General features: G+C 33.0%; 3 protein-coding genes and 1 pseudogene across 3 annotated transcripts; all 4 read left to right on the top strand.

The window, feature by feature from the left end:
- The first annotated feature begins 1310 nt into the window (after nt 1-1310).
- On the top strand, nt 1311-4042 carry LOC103859139 (protein trichome birefringence-like 10). Its single transcript, XM_009136622.3, has 4 exons — nt 1311-2009; nt 2687-3076; nt 3151-3309; nt 3462-4042. The coding sequence occupies exons 1-4, from the start codon at nt 1564-1566 to the stop codon at nt 3835-3837; spliced, it is 1371 nt and encodes a 456-aa protein (XP_009134870.1). The 5' UTR covers nt 1311-1563; the 3' UTR covers nt 3838-4042.
- A 921-nt stretch (nt 4043-4963) lies between these two features.
- Nucleotides 4964-5853, top strand: LOC103859138. The gene is made up of 2 exons (XM_009136621.3): nt 4964-5204; nt 5285-5853. Exons 1-2 carry the CDS (start codon nt 5082-5084, stop codon nt 5609-5611), a joined length of 450 nt encoding a protein of 149 aa, XP_009134869.1. The 5' UTR covers nt 4964-5081; the 3' UTR covers nt 5612-5853.
- A 4938-nt stretch (nt 5854-10791) lies between these two features.
- On the top strand, nt 10792-11447 carry LOC103859135 (annotated as a pseudogene).
- Nucleotides 11448-12207: 760 nt separating this feature from the next.
- LOC103859134 (uncharacterized GPI-anchored protein At3g06035) lies at nt 12208-13194 on the top strand. Its single transcript, XM_009136620.3, has 2 exons — nt 12208-12419; nt 12529-13194. Exons 1-2 carry the CDS (start codon nt 12287-12289, stop codon nt 13047-13049), a joined length of 654 nt encoding a protein of 217 aa, XP_009134868.2. The 5' UTR covers nt 12208-12286; the 3' UTR covers nt 13050-13194.
- The last annotated feature ends 6462 nt before the right edge of the window (nt 13195-19656 follow it).

Below are 19656 nucleotides of genomic sequence, written 5' to 3'. Positions count from 1 at the left end.
ATACCATAAAGGTAGGCAGAGAACTTGAGAGAAAGGTGTTTGATTTATCTGAATTTTACTGAAGTTTATTCATCTGAAAACTTGATTACAACTCTAGCCTTAGCTTAGGTTTTATACAAATGAAAAGAACAATCTGGATACGTCACAGCTGTCTTGACAGCTCACTCACTTTCACCTTGAAGAGCATCAAATCGGTTGCGCAAAGAAAGGTGAGTAGCTGGCTGTGCCGTACGTTTGTTTTGACTGATAGCTTTGTCTTGTCTTGTAGTTTTGGTGACCATTGATGAAGCCAGATGTGTAATGGGCTTGTTGTGAGGAGAGCCCAATGTATTCTTTCTATCTGGCCCGTTGGGTCTAATATATATATGCTTCATTTTTTATATACGCATGGTTGCAATTTTAATAAAATTTAGACCTGTTACTGTTACTGCTTGATTGCAATAATAGTTGATCTTGAAAATTAGCACTGTTCTAAAATACATCTTATGCAGACGTACATGTTATACGGAACCTTGGCGTATTGAATTTCATAGTTCAGTTACTTTAAACAGTATAACCTGTTTTAGAAGTTAATTAAAATGACCGATGAACACAATTACTTTACTCGGTTGTGCGTGTATCCATATTTTATAGAAAGTAATTCTTTGTTTTACATTCGGTTTCTCCATAAAAGTTCATGTTAATATACACTCTTTCCATTTCATTATAAGTGTCGTTTAAATTTTTTGCACACGAATTAAAAAATTTTTTTTTTTCTATTTTACCTTTATTTAATATATTATTTTGTTTGATTTTATTAATTATTAAGCAGTAATGATAAAAACTGAAAACATTTAATATTTACCTTGAAAATATAGGACATTTATAATGAAACAAAATTTAAAAGGTAAAACAACACTTAATATGAAATGAAGAGAGTATTCAAAATTTTACTATTATTTAGATTAGAAAATATTTAGAACTATACAAATTTATGATACATAATTTAAATCAATAACTATAATTACAAAAATATTCTTTTTTTTAAATAAATATTTATCGTATATGGTCCACAAAAACTCCCTTATATAACAATTATATTCACTTTCTTACTGCTTGTGGATATTATTTGCTAGTACCACATAAACATTTATTTTTCCATATTAACACATAAATAATAAAATAATTAATCTTGGTAGATTCAAGAATTAATGTTTTGATTAAAAATGAATCCATATTTCCAAACCCCCACGATTCTCATCAACCAATAGCCATTCATCTCCTTGAGAATGTGAACACAAAAGGACAACAAGACAAAGTTGAGAGTTTTCTTTTTGCATCTCTTCTTTGTTTCGATTCGCCATTACAGAACCGCTCTTTGGTCTCTTCCTCTTCCTCTTCCTCTTCTCTTGTCTGATAAAAATCAAAACTTTTTCTTCTCAAAAAGATTTAAAATTTTCAAATAAAAAGATGTAAAGGAGTCACTTTTCTTCTTCTTCCAGCTATTAACAATCCTCTACATGCTTCTCCTCCATTCGCCATCATCATGTGAACCGTCTTCTTGAACTCTCAAAACCCACCAGAATGTCTAAGAACACACAACTCGAAGAAAACAGAGAAGCAAAGCCATTCAAGAGGTCGAGGCTCGTGTTCGAGCCGTCTCTAGGAGTGTTGGGGTTCTTCACAGTCGGTTTGTGTCTGGTATGGAGCTTCTTCTACTTTGATTACAGAACCGTAGCTGCTAAAAGCTATAACCTTTCGGACAAATCAGAGAGATTCGTTTGGCTCAAACTTGACAACAAGAACAACAAGAGTGATGTTATTGGTTCAAACAGAGTTGGGTTTCTTGAAGAGAGTGGAGATGGGTGTGATGTGTTCGATGGAGATTGGGTCTGGGACGAGTCTTATCCTCTCTATCAGTCCAAAGATTGTAGCTTTCTCGATGAAGGGTTTAGGTGTAGTGAGTTTGGAAGGTCTGACTTGTTTTATTCTCATTGGAGATGGCAACCTAGACACTGTAACTTGCCCAGGTAAAGACAAGTTTAATGTTCTCTCTGTTCTAACATAGTTTTTGCCACTTGGTTTGTTCTAGAGAAAGTAGATTTTGAACAGTGTGGCGGAAACAAAAAAAGGGTTATTGAATCTTAGATTAGAGCTAAGGATACAGTAAACTACAATTTGTTACAGTAACAGTAACTTAAGTCATAGCTTGTTTGAGTTTATGTTGCTTTCAGCTTTGATGTCGGTGTCTATGGTCTCTTATCAAGTTGTGTCCGTAATTTATGGTTTAAGATAAGCACAACCTAGGGTCAGCTCTCTCTCTTATCTCGTGAACCAGTCGTCTTCGTTGCCTATTAAAGCCAATGCTTTTTGTTCTCTTCACTTGATTAGATCTTTTTATAATGGTCCCTTCTTCACATTTACATCAAACACCTATTTTTTGCAAAGACTTTTGTTATTATATGAACCCGTGAGTTTTTTGAAATGATTAGGTGCCACATAACATGTATGCAAACATTATCGTCAAAACTCTTGTGAATATAGTTTTTGTCTTTGCGCAAAATATTCAAAAAATCGCTAGGCGGTGGTTAGATTCCTTATATTGTTTAGGCGGTGCGCATAGACCTATTTCTAAAAAAAAATTATTTTAGAAAAATCGACCCGATTTTTAAAACACTGCTTAAAGTTAAAGCCTTTATGTAAACAGGTTTGATGCTAAACTGATGCTAGAGAAACTGCGAGACAAGAGGCTAGTCTTTGTTGGAGACTCAATAGGAAGAAACCAATGGGAGTCTCTTCTTTGTCTTCTCTCTTCAGCAGTCAAGAACGAGAGCTCGGTTTACGAAGTCAATGGAAGTCCCATCACAAAGCACACAGGGTACTTAGTGTTCAGATTTGAGAACTACAACTGCACAGTGGAGTACTACAGATCACCATTCTTGGTTCCTCAAACCAGACCACCGAAAAGATCAGCCAAGAAGGTTAAGACAACTTTGAAACTAGACACTATGGATTGGACTTCTAGCAAATGGAGAGATGCAGATGTTTTAGTGCTCAATACTGGACATTGGTGGAACTATGGGAAGACTATTAGAACGTAAGTTTTATTGTCTCAGTGTCTCTTATCTTTGATCGTTTTATCTGATCTTGAAATGGTGTTGTGACTAACAGGGGATGCTACTTTCAAGAAGGAGAAGAAGTGAAGCTTAAGATGAGTGTAGATGATGCTTATAAGCGAGCTATGGAGACCGTTATGAAATGGATACAAAACGAGGTTGATTCAGACAAAACTCAAGTCTTCTTCCGCACATACGCCCCTGTGCATTTCAGGTTTGTATAGCTGCAACTCTTTTATTTTAGGGTTCCATTGCGTGTGTAGCAAGTTTGTATAGCTGTAACTCTTTTTAGGGTTCCATTGCGTGTATAGCAAGTTAGTTGCTTGTTTAGGGTTTAGTTTCAACGTGCTTGCTCCTATGGAACAGGGGAGGAGATTGGAGAACGGGAGGAGCATGTCACATGGAGACATTACCTGAGATTGGAATTACCTCATTGGTTTCATCAGAGACATGGCAACAGTTAAAGATTCTCGGAGATGCGTTATCACGTTACTCCAACAGATCAGAGACTATTAAAGTGAATGTGTTGAACATTACGGTAATGTCTGCTCAAAGAAAAGATGGTCATCCATCGGTTTACTATCTTGGCTCGCGTGGTCCTGCACCGCTTCATCGCCAAGACTGTAGCCACTGGTGCCTTCCTGGTGTTCCTGATACGTGGAACGAGCTCATGTATGCGTTGTTTATGAAACAAGGAAGAGCCAAAGAAGCAAATAGTACAGGAAATATCACAATGTCGTGACCCTTGACATGCAACAAGCTCAGGTTTCTTATACTGATGGCGTTTTATTGAAGGTACAGAGCTCAAAGATCAAAAAGGGTTTGAGTATTTTTCGATTAGATTCATTGGGTGGGAATATGTAATTAGGTTGATAATTTTATATGATAGCTGTAAAGATAAAAAAAATATTAAATGATATTCAAAGTTTCATATAGATTGAGAGTTACCCTCACACAAGTCTAGGTTACCTTATGAAACAAGGTTCAAATTGAAGATTTGGTCTGAAAAACATTGAAGATTTTTGAACCGACTACAAGAAGAACAAGTAATGATACTGTCTGGATCATGTTGATCTGTGTCTGATAAATCAGAGTGCACGTACGCCTGTCTGGCCACTTCCTTTTAAAAGTGTGTTTCTGTATATCTTTTACGTGTAGACATAAAGAGTGACGTACCAATTATATCATTAAGGGTCATGCCAACTAAACATGCATACCACTTTAACAGCACGTTCTTATACCGGCTCAACATCTTTAGCTTACTAAATGACTAAAGAAAAGTGCATGTATCATTATTATTCCATGAAATAGACCAACGTCTTTTTATTCTATAATTTTTATGTTTATTTTCCGCATAATCTAATATTGAAATACTAATTACAAAAGAGGCCCTTTCAATGAATCAAGTCATGATATGATTCACAAAAGACAAGTCGGTGAAGCTAAATAACCAAGTCGGTGACTGTGACATGACATGAGCCTTAGCAAGAATACGATGACTTGATTATACTCTTCGGAAACACCAAGTCCCACACTCTTGACATTATTTATTTGGTCATTTGAGGATCATGGAGTAAACATAGAGATAAACTTACGTTCATTTGAATCTGTAATATGGTTTAAGATGGTTTGGTTTAATAAGCTCCATAGTGAATCCATTCACCAAACATTACAATGACTATACTATTTTGTTAATATGTTTTTGAGTCATTTAAATTATCTTTATTACTTAGACAGAAAAGTTATACAACTTAACAGTTTGACAACCGACAATTTAGGTCGGTTAGATTGCATTATATATTTATTCTATCTCTACTCTGGACCCACTCTCCCACATGCACTTCTCTCTATGACACCGTAGCTCTTGCCTATTTATGCCACCCCTTTGAACATTGCCCCTTACATCTCCACTTGAACCGTTTTTCTAAATACTTCTTCCTACAGACAACAAAAGGCTAATAGAAAGTCTACTTGAAAGATATAAATATGGCTATGGACCTTGAGCTTGATGATGATGTCTTCTTTGCAGACATAAGCAAACAAATCAATCTCTTAATCACAGATGAAGATGAACAGATCCCTATTTCACTCTCCTCTTCTGTCTTCCAGGTTTGTCCAATTTAACCTCTCTCTCTATCTCTCTTGATTAGTGAATATATGTGGATGATGATCATTGATTTCAAAAACAGGGTTTGTTCAGAGAAAACTACCAAACATCATCAACACCACATATGATGTACCATGAGCAGAATTACAACCTAATTAGAGAGAGCAAAGGGACGGGAGTGTTCATCCCAAGATGTACTCAGCCAAGAAGGAAACAACAACATAATCATCCTCGTCAGAAGAAGCAAGGGAGTGCCGGTTCCCTCATCTCGAAGCAACAGTTTTCTCATCATGTTTATGACAACAACTACACAACTCTCAACAACAACCGAGAACGCATCACCCTTCATCATGCACCTTCTACCAACTCAAGAAGGGCCTATAGAGACGCAGCATCTCTCTTCACTTAGTCTCCATCAAAATTCAAGACATGGATTTTTGTCATTAATTCATATTATATATAATTGATTATTGATATATTATAGATTTTATGTTTGTAAAATCAGCAAATAATAAGGATGAAGGAGGAACCATCAATCTAAAGGGATTTGGTGTGATTTACGCAACTGTCAACACAGATTAACTTGCGCACTCTTACCATATAATTGTATCATTTTGTCTAATTATTTTAAGCTAAGTGAAAAATAAACCCCATGAAACTAGTCCTCAATGATCATCAATGTAGGAATTAATTTCTGGACCAGGACAACTCTCATGTGAGTTTGGAAAGTCTTCGATGTCAGGTTCAGAACCATTCAATCTCTTTAGGACCTCACAGGTACAGAGTAACAGTTATGTTGGCAAGAATGTTTGAATAAACAAAAGTCTGATCTAAAGAAGAAAAAGACTGACACAGACTCACACCCACATGCCTACATGCCCATCACTCTTATTTTTTTTCTTTTCCATATTATAATTTTAGTATATTTAATTTCTTTCTATTAAACAGACAGAATTATATATGTATATTCTTCTGTATAATATTTTTATTAGACAACAGAAGTTCACAGTTTAGAAATTTCTATGGACCAGTACCAGATCAGAGCTGTATGTTTTCTGTCAAGTAGCTGTAATTTTCTTAAATTAGTATTTAATGTCAAATAATACTACCACATATCAATACGTGAAAGAATAACTCAAAATCTGTTTCTTACAAGCTGCAGAGTGCAAACTTAACGTTTTCTAACCCTAGCAAACGTAGTCACGTATCACCTTCTCTTGTGGAATCGGTTTCAGAAGAAATAAAAATAATTTCCAAAAATAATTATTTGTTCATCACTTGTTAATCAATCGAAACTACATAATGTATTGTCATTTTGAATAAAATGCTGCAGTATTTTAGTATTTGATAATGGTAACATCATATCTAAGAGATTTTTAGTCAAAAAATAATATATATAAGAGATTTTATTCAACTTAAAACCTTGGCTACTTATCGAAAGGTTAATAATAAAACAACAAAATAATTACAGCGCGAAATTCAACGACCGGTTCAGATAAAAATACTTAACCGAGTTTTCGGTTCGTTTGTTTATTACAAATCTGTTGTCATCTTCCCCGACCATCATCACCACTGAGTTCCACATCGTCTCTTCGAAAGAGCTTTGTGTAAATGTAATCACAGGCCTTAAATCTTAGATTTGAGGGTTATATAGGCGATTTAATAAAAAAATTAATGATTTTTTTTTACACATTTGAGGTCTTATATGTATTTAATGATTTTTTGTTTTTACAAATTTGAGTTCTTATATCTATTTAGTTTTCTTCAAAAAAAAATTGGGATTTGAAGCCAATGGTTCATTTGGCTTTGACCAGGACCACCCGCTGTAATCATCATGCGGAATATTTTGGTGAAGTGTGTTCTTTCTATGTTCCAGGTGGGTATCTATGGCTATGCTGCGTATTCAGCGAGCAAGTTTGGGCTTAAGGTTTGGCACAGTCACTGCAACAAGAAGTTATTGCTGATGATATTCATGTCACTCTTGTTTTTCCTCCTGACACCGATACACCTGGTTTTGAAGAAGGTAAACAAATACATTACTCTGAAGCTTTTGTCTACTTTTTTTTAAAGATTCATTAGTATGCATAGAGTATAACAGAACATGAAAGTAGCTAGGATTATGTAATGCCACTAACGAGCTTCCTTATAAAGTTGGAGACAGACTACATAAAGTTGTACGTTATGGTTGGGAGATATGAAGATATGAAACTAAATGTTGATCTTTAGTTGTTGTTATGAGATAAATTCTTGACCTTATCTGGTCTGAATAATTGTATCAAACTCGTAGTATTGTGTTTTCTATTGATGTCACTGGGATTAGCTAGTGCCGCTAATGAGTTTACTTATGCTGAGCTGATAACGCAATTAAAATGCATCCAAAAAGTTGGAGACAGACTACATAAAGGCTGTACTATATGGTTGGGAGATATGAAGACATGAAACTATAGTTGATCTTTGGTTGTTATTATGAGATCAAACCTGTGCCCTTATCTGGTCTGAGTCGTTGTATACTCTATCAACTTTATAGTCTTTTAATTTATTCTTCTTTACGAGATTGCTGGCTCGGAATAACTGTGATGTGTGAAGTACTGAGTGATGACAATCTCGTAAAAGACAATTACTGAGAGTGAAGTAGAATCTGATAATTCTCAGTTCATTGAATTTTATATTATGAAGTTCTTGATGATGATAAGGGTTTTTATTTGATTTTCCTTGTTTTCATCTCACAGAACAGAAGAGCAGGCCTGAGGCTGAGGTCACTATCATAATAGCAGCGTCCTCGGGTTCAATGAAAACGTAAGAAGTAGCCAGGAAAGCTATGGATGGAATCAAGGCAGGAAAGTTCACAGTCTCATGCAACTTTGAAGGATTTTTATTGTCTCTCGCGACAACCGGCATGTCCCCTCAGAGATCGTTTTGGCTAGCGTTTCTTGAAATTATTACCGCAGGGCCTATAAGACTAGTCGCTCTCTTTTTCCAATGGGTTTGGTATAACGCTATAGAAAAATGGAGCAAGACCAAAACACATAGTAAGCAGCTAATACCATCAAGCTAATTCAAACTAATAATTCTTCTTGGTTTGACTGCTTCACTCCTTACCCTTTTTTTTTTGCTATTTTTAATTTTGCTTCTCTTTTGTAATTCCAGAGAGCTAGATGGCTATCTGAAACATTATTTTCATATTGGTTCCTGAAGAAGAAGAGGTATAGGGAGCGAGATGTAGTTGAGGTTTTGAAGGAAGTTGTTCCATCTAATAGTTTAACGGTGCTGCATGAAATCTGTTGAGAACTTCTTAAGGCTTGTTCAAAGCACTATTAACATCCCACATCGTGGATGTATAGTGTCCTTGGACAATATATATGTGATGTGCAATCCTCCACTCTTGAGCTAGTTTTTGGGTATGAATTATGCCCATCACTAATATGGTATCAGAGCCTATGGTGAAAATCCAGCATATGGTTTCCCACATAAACAGTTTCCTACATATGTAGTCTGTACAAGTGGCCCACACTGTTGTGGTATGTCCGAAATGGTGGGCTAGGGCTATTTCCGATGGACCGTTTCCCACCCACATCTCGAGAGGGGCTATTAACATCCCACATCGTGGATGTATAGTGTCCTTAGGCAATATATATGTGATGTGGCAATCCTCCACTCTTGAGCTACCTTTTGAATGTAAGTTAGGCTCATCACTAATAGAAACATTTGTATCTAGTCGGAGGTGACATTTTCTCAAGTGAACTCCATGCTGATCATGCATAGAGATAGCACCAGATTCTCGAACAATAAGATATAAGCCTCATTCTCCTTTCTAGGAGGCCATGATTGTTGAGGCTTCCCTTGTGTGTTAGAGTTAGTCCCTTGATAAGACTTCTAACTGTGACCAGGGGTTTATATCCAGTAGGGTATCCATGAAGTCTGCAATATCGGTTTACTGTATGACCAGCCATGCCGCAATGCGAACAATTAGGTCTTCCTTTCTGTTTGTAAGGAGGAACATATGCAGCAACCAGTTGTTCAAAAGATGTGGCTGTTGGCGATGTCTGAAATATCACTGAAATAGTGTCATTTGTTTTCATTGAACTCTGTCATTCTTTTTGAGAAATTAGATTGAAAACCTTAGAGATGGATGGTTTTGGTTCCATCATCAGATACCAAGAAAGAAGAAGCTCGAATCGGACTCTAAATCAACAAGATGAAACAGCAGAGAAGAACAATTGATGTGATAACATATTAGATTCTGTAGATGTTGAGCACGAGCTCAAAGATAAAGAAAGTAAAATTTGTCATTATTAATATGGTCGACATTATGTTACATTATAAACAATCCGGTTTAATATCTCTATGATCACATTAGAAACCAGTTTATTAACTCTATAAACTGTGTATTTGCGAGATAGTTTGAGTAATCATATCAAACTGAAAAAAGTCATCTAGTTAAAAAAATATTTAGAACAAGAAACAACATTGCTATATAAAAGATTAAATAACTAAGCTAACAAAAAAAATTATAAAGATTAGACCAAGGTCAAGGTCAAGATCAAGGTCAAGGTGAAGGTCAAGAATCACTGGTCAAGGTCGGAACCCTTGGGTTCTGATCAACCATATGGACACTGTCCACTCGCATAATCCATGCAGTTTCAACCGGTATGCGATTAGGATTGATGGCAGGACCGAATCTTGCAGCATTGTTGAAGAAGATCTGCCACTGCGCAGTGCTAAGTCTATCGTGTAGTGACGCTTCCAAGATCGCCACCACATCGGGAGGAAGTCCAGCTGGGTCAATCTCGTTCATGGAGAGCGCCGGAGGATGTAGTTCAAGTTCAAGAGTAGTCAGTCTTTTTAACTTGTTAAAACTCAGTGAATAAAACTCGGCGGTAAGAGAAGAGATTCGCTGACTGCGCAACATCCTCTATAAATTAAAATCAATTTCATTATATTAAAATATATCAGATTTAAACTTTTTATTCATTTCAAATTGATTCATTATTCATTTGAATCTAGATTTTTAAATATGTATCATTGTATTTATAATTATTCATCATAGTTTTTGTACTAGAATTGAACTCAATAACAAATGATTAACAAATCTACTAACTTTTTAAAGTTCTACAATAATTTCTTCACCTTGGTTAAAATGGAAGTAATTGTTTGAATGAATTATAAAACAATGTTATAATGGAAAAACTGATGGTGTTTAATAACATTGTTTTTGTTTGAATAAGAAATGATTTTAAAAATATCATGGTAAAATGTTAGATTTTTTTTATTGGTAAAAATCATTTGTTTCTTGTCATTTTTATACTATTGGGCTTAGCCCATATAAAGAAATTATAACTCAGAACCCAATTTGAGGAAGTAAAAAGTTTTGTTGTTGAGATTCCATTGGGCTTAGCCCATAAATCGAAATGTTCGTCCTAAACCCATCTCGTCTCCACCATCACCTCTGACCCGGCGAAGCTAATCAGTTAGCTCCAACTGCAACGCCGGAGGTAAGCCATTTCATTCTTTATCATCTTCTTCTCTTCTTTCTAGCTCTCATTCTCACATTATTTGTCTATGATTCATGGATCCCATTTTTTTATTTTGGTACGAACTTACTGAGTTTGGATCATTCGTTCTGTTTTTTTTTTGTATAATAGAGTCATGAAGAAGCTTATATCACTTGTCAAGAACGTTCATTCTCGCCACCAATGCCAAGTAAAGTGGTCTGTGCAAGTTCGTCTCTTACAGAAAGATTCTGTGTCTAAACCCAAGAGATACAAGTATCCATCACTTTATGATCCGTACGGTTCTAGACCACAGCCTTCAAGCAAGATCATGGAGCTATCTGAGTGTATAGCTTCTTTGTATCCAAAAGAGCGGAAACTAATCAGTCCTGCACTCAACGAACACCTGAGGCTTTCGAAGTAAGAGATGATTTCGACGCAAGGGATGATGAGTTTGGGAGCGAAACAAGAAGCTGGAACGGGAAAACAAGAGGAGAAGAAGAAGAAGACGGTGTTTGATGTGAAGCTGGAGAAGTTTGATACAACTGCAAAGATCAAAGTGATTAAAGAAGTGAGAGCGTTCACGAGTTTGGGTCTCAAGGAAGCTAAAGAGCTTGTGGAGAAAGTACCTGTGGTGACGAAGGAGGAAGCTGATGGAATCATAGAGAAGATTAAAGCTGTAGGTGGAGTGGCAGTTATGGAGTAAGTGGACTTTGATTTTGTCTTTTGGTATTGTGATCATATCTTGGTACTTATAGTAGACGTTTTGTAATAACAAATCAATGAAATCATAAAGTTTTTCAAGAACTTTGTTTCAAATTTCAACTTTGTGTCGCAAGTGAGTTTATGTGCTGCCAAGTTCTGGTTCTTTATCACTAGATTTGGTTTACTTAGTCTCAAGAAATCTAGTTACTGACATAGTGACATGAGTTCAACACCTTGTTTGATGAAGCACAACATGGAAATACATAATGGCTTGCTCTTGTTCCATGTTCATGACTAGCTCAGCTCAGATCGGTTTCGATCTGGTCGGGTTTGGATCTATTTTCAATTTTTATGAAACCACTAATGGAACTGAGTTAATACAATTCGGATGTGGTTCGGGTTAAACCCAACTGATAAAAACCCGAAATCATGAGTTAAACCCGAAAAAAAAAAAAAATACTCGGATGTTTCTGATTTTTTAAAAAACAAACTATTTTCGGTTTATAAATTATATTTTAGATATGTAATTAGTATTTCGAGTGTTTGGGTATCCATTCGGTTTTTGGATTGGTTCCGGTTTGGTTTTTTGTTTAGAAAAATAAGAATTGTTTTGCGTTTTGTAAATTTTGGTTCGGTTTTGGTCAGTGGTTTCTGACGGTTCAGTTTCAGTTCGGTTTTCGAGTTTTGGATAATATGCCTAGACCTATTCATAACAGAACGACCTCGTATAGGAGGATGATATAATCCTCAACGAACTAGTTAGTTAAAAGACCTTGAACGTTTGGCGCTACGTCAATGTCCAACGAGCAGGAAAAACACAACAGGATCATAACACAACTCTCAAAATAAAGGCTACGTAACCATTTTCTCACCCTCAATAAATAAAAGCCATGCAGCGCCAAAAAAAGATAATCATCAAGAGACTTATTGAATCAGTTTCAATGGCGAGTTACAAGCTTACAGTTCTTCTCCTTCTCTCTTTCATCTTTCTCTTCCTTAGTGGTCATGTGCTTAGCGATATTGGTAACTTCATCTCTCTTACAGGATCTTCTTGTTCAAGTACTCTTGATAGATTCACTATGTGTACTTATGATCTACTTGCTAAATCTTGATTTGAGATTGTGATATGCAGATGAAGAGGACGTTCTTTTCAAAGGCATCAATAGCTACAGAGCATCACAGAATCTCACAACCTTAAACAATAACGAGAACGCAGAGTGTCTAGCCGACGAAATAGCTGATCAACTCAAGAACAACCCATGCACCAACGACACTGGCTCAGCCACAGTACCCGGAACCGAGCCACAGTTCGCGGACTACCCCAATATTCTAGCTAAATGCCACTTAAGCGTCTCCGACACAAGAGACGGCTTGATCATGCCCGCATGTGTTCCTTTCTTAGAGTCGAGCCCAAGCCTCGTCCTCACAAACTTCACCAAGTCACAATACTCGTTGAGTTTGAACGATTTTAAGTTTACAGGAATGGGTATTGGTAAAGAAGATGATTGGATCGTTGTGGTTCTTACTACCAACTCACCACAAGGAAGCTTCTCTACAGCTACTAAAGTGGATTCTAATGGCTTCATCTTTGCTATTGGCTTCTTTCACTATGTGTTTGTTTTCATCTTGTCCTTTTGTTTCTTTCTTTGTTGAAATGTCTATCGCATGTTTCAAGGTTTTATTGGTTTCAACTCTTCCTACTATTGTTGTATATCAAATCAAGAATAATATCTGCCTGTGATATTTACTATTTTTCTTTACGTAAACCAAATATATTGTGAAAGTTTTTTTTTGTTTTCGTTTCAGTACTTGAATGTTCACTAAATTAATTTCTAGATCATGAGATATGTGCTTTAAGAAATTTTAAAATTCATTTATAAATAACTATGCAAAATTTAATAAAATATTTACTATGATCTAAATCTATACTATTAAAGCAGGATTCTATTGTTCTTTATACCTTAGCTACCATTTTCTTTACTAACATTGCATGTTTCATTAAGAACAATCAAGTAATATTAATAACACATTTATATTAGGTCATTTTTTTTGGATCCAACCCACATCAGATCCCTCTTTGGGCCATTTGGGCCGATTAAGAAATCAAATCCAATTCTCACATTTTTTTTCTTTTGGGCCATTGAGTCCAAGTTCAAATAATTTTTTTTCAAATATTCTTAATTGTTATTTTTTTTTCTTAATATAATTTAAGCATTCATAAAAAAAATTGATTTTTTTCATTGAAAAGTATAAATTTTTATTAAAAGTATGTATTTTTTTATTAAAATATTAACCACATAATAAAATTAATTTATCAGAGTTATACCAACTTAATTCATTAAAGAAATAAAGTTTAATGTTTTAAACATAAATAGTCATTTAAAATGAAAAACGATAAATAAAGATAAAAAGTTTAAGTCTTTTATAAAATAAAACACAAATATATGAATATATGACATTTACTAAATATTTTTCAATTGAAAAAAAACGAAAATAAATTCGCGCTTTGAAAGCGCGGGTCAAAATCTAGTAAAACTATTAAACGTAAATCATTCATAGAAAAGGTTGAAGAAACTGAATTGTTTCATTTTCTGAAAGGAGAAATATCAATAATGTATGAACTAACAATATATATGATATTGATAACTAGGATTAAAGCACTAAACACATGTTATACTAAAATAGACAAGAAATATATAGTCGTACTATACACATATATGAATGATCTTTCTTCATAAGAAAGTATACAAATGTTACAAAACCTTAAAAAGTAGAAATCACACATACAAAATGAACTCTTAGATGTAATGTGTTTGCCTCTCTTCTCTTTTACATATCAGTCGTCAATCACTCATATAATAAAACGAAGATGGAGAAATAAACGAAAGTGTTTGATTCATTTTTTGTTGAATTATCTATAGTGCTTGGTTGGATGGTGGGCTGTGAAAGAAAAGCTGAGCAAAATTCACAGAAAAACATTAAAGAGGAGAGAAACATGAAGATCTTGCTTTTACATTTCTTGATTTTTCTTCCATATCTATTAATAATCAACATTTTCGTTCAAAAAATATCAACATTAAGATTTTGTGCTTTCCTCTTTTTCAGTGTTTGGACCATATTTGATTGAAGTATTGACCATTTGTAGATTAGATACATATATATATATATCCCCGAAACAAAAGAACAGAGAATGACATGTGAAGTTTTCGTGTTTTGTGTACGTTCTTGACAAGTCACTATCTAATGATTTGAGAATTATAGAAAGCGAGGTACTCCTCTTCTACGTCAATTTATTTTTGTTTTGTTTTCTGTGAGGTTTACAGTTTATCTATGATAGAAGTTATAGCTCAAGCATTTCTCGTTGATTTTTGGGATTAACCTTATTGCTAAAAAAAAAAAAAAAAAAAACCTTATTGCTGTGTTACACATACACTGATACACATGATCTTTATATAGTTTCAGAGACTCGTAAATATGTTTTAGAGAGACATGATTGTTCGATAATGACTAATGATAGAACTATAAAATGATGATATGCTTTGTATTTTCGCTGAAAATTGAATCCGAAAAGAAAACGCAAATAATATAAAATATTCTTAGAAACTAACACGTATTAGTCTTTTATAGAAAAACTAACAAATATCTTTATTTTTTCTTTTGAAACTAACAAATATTATTAGTTCACGTGGAGATAGTCACACAACTCAATTTCTTGAAATCTGATTGGGTCCTACGAATTTTCAGTGCATTATCCAAAATAATTTCACAAAATTATACAAGTTTTTTTAACATAAAAGGTTGCAAAAGGGCTATGCGTTGTGATTACTCCTTTTTCCTTTTAAAAACACCTTTTATATTCGTGTCCAAGAGAATGATAATCTCCCGACTTCGTGTTTTTGTGTGTGTGTGTTAGGGGGTGTCCTCGTTGGTTTAACCGTGGTCATTATAATTAGACATATACATATATGTGTATTAACGAAGGAGAACGTCACTGAACTATGCACACGTTTTAAATTAGTATATGCAAAGCATTTAAGTTAGGACAAGATTCGACCAGTAGAATTGCTTTGATTCGGTTTGCGCTACGACACGCGCCCGAGGCTACCCGAAAATAAAAATATACAGTCTTTGATAAAAATATCTGCCAATGTGATGTGAAAAGTTGTATTTCAATTTTAAATAACTAAGATAATGTGATATAAGCTATCGATAGCGAAAAAAAAAGATAAATTAAATATTTTGATATCAAGTATTATGGACATTTCCTCCCCCACTAAAAATATAGACACTATAGTATATGCATGAATATAATCCAAGTATCTTTAATTTTTGTTTCTAAAACTGTGAGTGTCTGTACTGAAATACAAACAATCCATTAAGAGATTGAAACCGATAAGTACCCAACCTTGAGTTTTCTAAATGAGATCTATAACATAATTTCATTTCGTATAGCTAAACAAATGGCATTTTATAAGTTGTCCCAAATTTATAAGTTGTCCCAAATTCTCAAACCAAACAATATATCACAGGTTAGTTAATCTTCAACTTTATCGTTTATACATATATTAAAGTTTTTTTGTATCATTGGATATATCCGAGTGCTAAATTTTCTACGATATGTTTCACTAATTAATAATTTAACTAACCGGTCAAAGAGAGTGACAACCTAAATAATAAAAGGCATTAAATTAGATATTTATTTCATTGTTAATTTTGTAAGAAAAAGATCTACAAGGGCAAGTTGTTTGTTCAGGGAGAAGTGTGGATTGATGAGTAAAGGAGACATAATGGGCATATACACTTGTAAGTCCATCCACATTCTTATATTTCTCACCAGTCCTTTTGCTCTTCTTAGCCACCAAGAAAATGCCCACTTCTACTTTTCGTGATGTCATTTAGTTTCTCCTCTAAAATTCCACATTGTTGCATTGCATCCTGATCTCACTCTCTTTCATATATAAATATATGCATAGTTGTATATTATAAAGTCTGACCTAATTTTGTAACGTAATTGATGATTGCGTCACGAATCATTTAAGAGCAGGTTTCTTGGGGCTAATCAATGGATTAGATCGATTTAAAAGGGTCGGAATTAGGCATGCATGAACGTAAGCATGGCTTTTGCGTTTATATATTCAGAATTGGATATAAACTTTGGTGTAGAATTACTTTTTGTGAGAGAACATATTTTAAAAATTAAGTGGGGTTTTAATCGTACAAGTTCTAATCACAGTCGATTTTACTGATTAGTCCATTAAAAAAAATCCTTTTTGTATTAAAACATCATTGACCAGAAAACACAGTGTAATTTTATTTTTACGTAATATTCCAAAAATTACATTTTTTTTGTAAATTTCAAAATTATATTTTACATTCATTTCTATATGGATTGAGTATTTATCGATTTGATAATAGTCTGCGTATCTTGATTTCAGTTGTTTTTTATAAAACAACGGACGACTTATATTGTTTAATTCTATACCGAAGTAAAATATAAGAGAAATACATTGCGCAAATGGATAGACGCAGATCCCATGCAAACTACTTTACAGAAAAGGAAACATTAAAAAGGGTCGCACATAAACATCAAATTCAAATTCCACCAAAATAAGATTAAAAGCTAAATCAGTTCTTGTGATAACTGATAAAGCATACAATAGTACAAAATAATGGTAAGTTTTTAATATGCAACAAAGAAGTAGTCGTCATGAAAAAAAAAAAAAGACTTTGGAATTTAGATGTGGGTTTTTACGTAACATGCACTACATTAGTTTTATTTTTGATGTAACAAAGACGTAGACAACAACTAAGGAAAAGCCATGCAATATTTTGGTTTTGCAAAGAAAAACACATGCAAGTTGGTAATAACATAGTTTCAGAAAAAGTTGGTAATAAAATATAATAGTTTTTTTGCAAAAAAAAAATAAAAAATAATAGTTAGATAGAAATAATATTTCTTGTATCTTCTATTTTCCTTACTAGTTACTAGACGTCTAATTATTAAAAATGAATACAATTTTTTTTTTGTTAATTATCTTGGTGAATGATGGGTCTAACATTAGTCTTTTCTTGTATAAAAAAAAAGTATTCTTTCCATTGTAAAGTGGAAAAGGCGAGGGCCGTAGACAAATAAAAAGAAGTAAATACTTTTATGGAAGAGACGTGGATTCTATATATATATATATATATTCACAATGTATATTCACATTAGGTATGGTCTATCGGGTGCAAAATAAAATAAATAAAATTGGCCAATGTTATGTTCTAACTCATCGACTATAAATCCCTCCATAGAAAAAAAGGAATAGAAACAAGTAGAGGTTTAATAAATTTATTTGAGTCGAAGAGCAGAGCAGATTAAGAAATCTTACAAACCAGCTATTGTTTAGTGAGTGATACAAAGTGTTTAATAGACATTTAGCCACTCATATTTAATTTTCGTTGGGAAAGATTATCTATATTGTTTGGATTTCCAAAGAGAACGAAACCATCTTTTTTTAGAAAAGAAAAATCTCGTCTTGATGAAATTAACTTATAACTATGATTCATTTTGAAATAGGTATAAGTGGCACCTATTATCTCTCTTTTTTCTTTGTAATGGCACCTCGTTAAAAAAAATATTTTTATTTTTATTGTCAAAATAAATCACTAAATAATAATTATTATTTATCATTTACAAATAATAAAAATATAAATAATCATCTAAAGGTGACAAAATAATTATTTATCAATTACAAAATTTTAAAAATTGAAAACATTAAATAATATCCCCTAGACTATATTTGCGAAGTGATTTTGCCACATGTTCTCTCTACAATCATTTTTACAAAAAAAATGATGACATAGCTAACAAGATTGATGATATGACTTATAATTAATATGACATGAACAATCACATTTATTATTGACATATATTTTTGGTAAACTTTATAGAATATGACAATAACAAATACATTACATTTAATGTTGATTTATATTTTTGGTAAACTTCTTAAATAAGATAATAACTCATAAATCATCACTAAAATAAATATATTGAAATATGCATTATAAATTTCGAAATATTAGTTAATTGTATTTTTATAATTATAAAATTTTTATTACTAATATTTTCAAAATTTTCTACATCTGTTTTAAAAAATTAATAAATTGTTAATCGTAATTTTATTAGTTTCTTTTAAATATCTACAAATTTTATAAATATTGTTTAGTTTTTAAATAACTATACAATTTTTATATGATTTTTTTAGTAATTTTATACAAGTTGATTTAATACATTTAACCAAAATAAATAGATAAAAATTTATCTAAGATTCAAATTTTAAATATATTACATATATATATTATTAAATGTACTTTAAAATAAACAAAATTATTATTTTTTCTTAATTTTATTATTAAATAATCAACTTTATATTAATATTAGTCAAAAATAATAAAATATATAATATTAATAAATTTCATTTTAAATATAATTTAACTTTTAAAAAAATTTATCACTGCACATGGTGCAGGAAAACACCTAGTATAGTATTACATTTGGTATCATTATTGAAAATTACAAAACAATGTAACACCAAAATACCAACACTAAATTTGGTGTCATTGTTAGAGATGTCCTTAGTTTGTTTTTATTTTCTAATAAAGTTAACAATACCTTATTTTAATACATTAATTAAATTTATAAGAAAACTAATAAAAATACAGTTGTTTAAATAGCGAATTTTCAACCAGATGCCTTTTTATCTTGTGGACTGTGGGGCTAAGAGAGAGGCTCAGGGGACCAGAGGCGGAGACTCGGAGAGCTTTTGGTTAAGATGTGACGTCGTCATTGTACGGAACAATAGTCCCTTGTTTTTTTTTCGTTTAGTATTTTATTCCTTTTTCTATTTTGTACTATTGTTTTAATTTCTAGGATTTATAAGATTATTTCCCAAATGTATTTATATAGTATACGATAATACTATCCCCCCCCCCCCCCCCCCCCCCCCACAATATATAATATATGACCAATTGTGATGAAAATGAATGCTTCTTAAGATTTTAGACAATGACGAATGAATGGAGTGGAGTCTCTTTTATAATGTCCAATCATAATACAAAATTAAAGTCTTAGTTTTACCAAAAAAAAAAAATTAAAGTCTTAGAGATATGATCAATTTTGAGAAGATGAAAACGTGGGGAAAGAAAAACAAGAATAGACGGAGGGAACTAAATATAAGCCTAATTGCTATTTATTTGGGGTTTATTATAATTTTTG

This window comes from Brassica rapa, chromosome A03 (genome assembly GCF_000309985.2).
Source record: "Brassica rapa cultivar Chiifu-401-42 chromosome A03, CAAS_Brap_v3.01, whole genome shotgun sequence".
NCBI classification, from domain to species: Eukaryota; Viridiplantae; Streptophyta; class Magnoliopsida; order Brassicales; family Brassicaceae; genus Brassica; species Brassica rapa.
The sequence above is the reverse complement of the archived record's forward strand: the minus strand, read 5'-3'. Positions and strand labels throughout refer to the sequence as shown.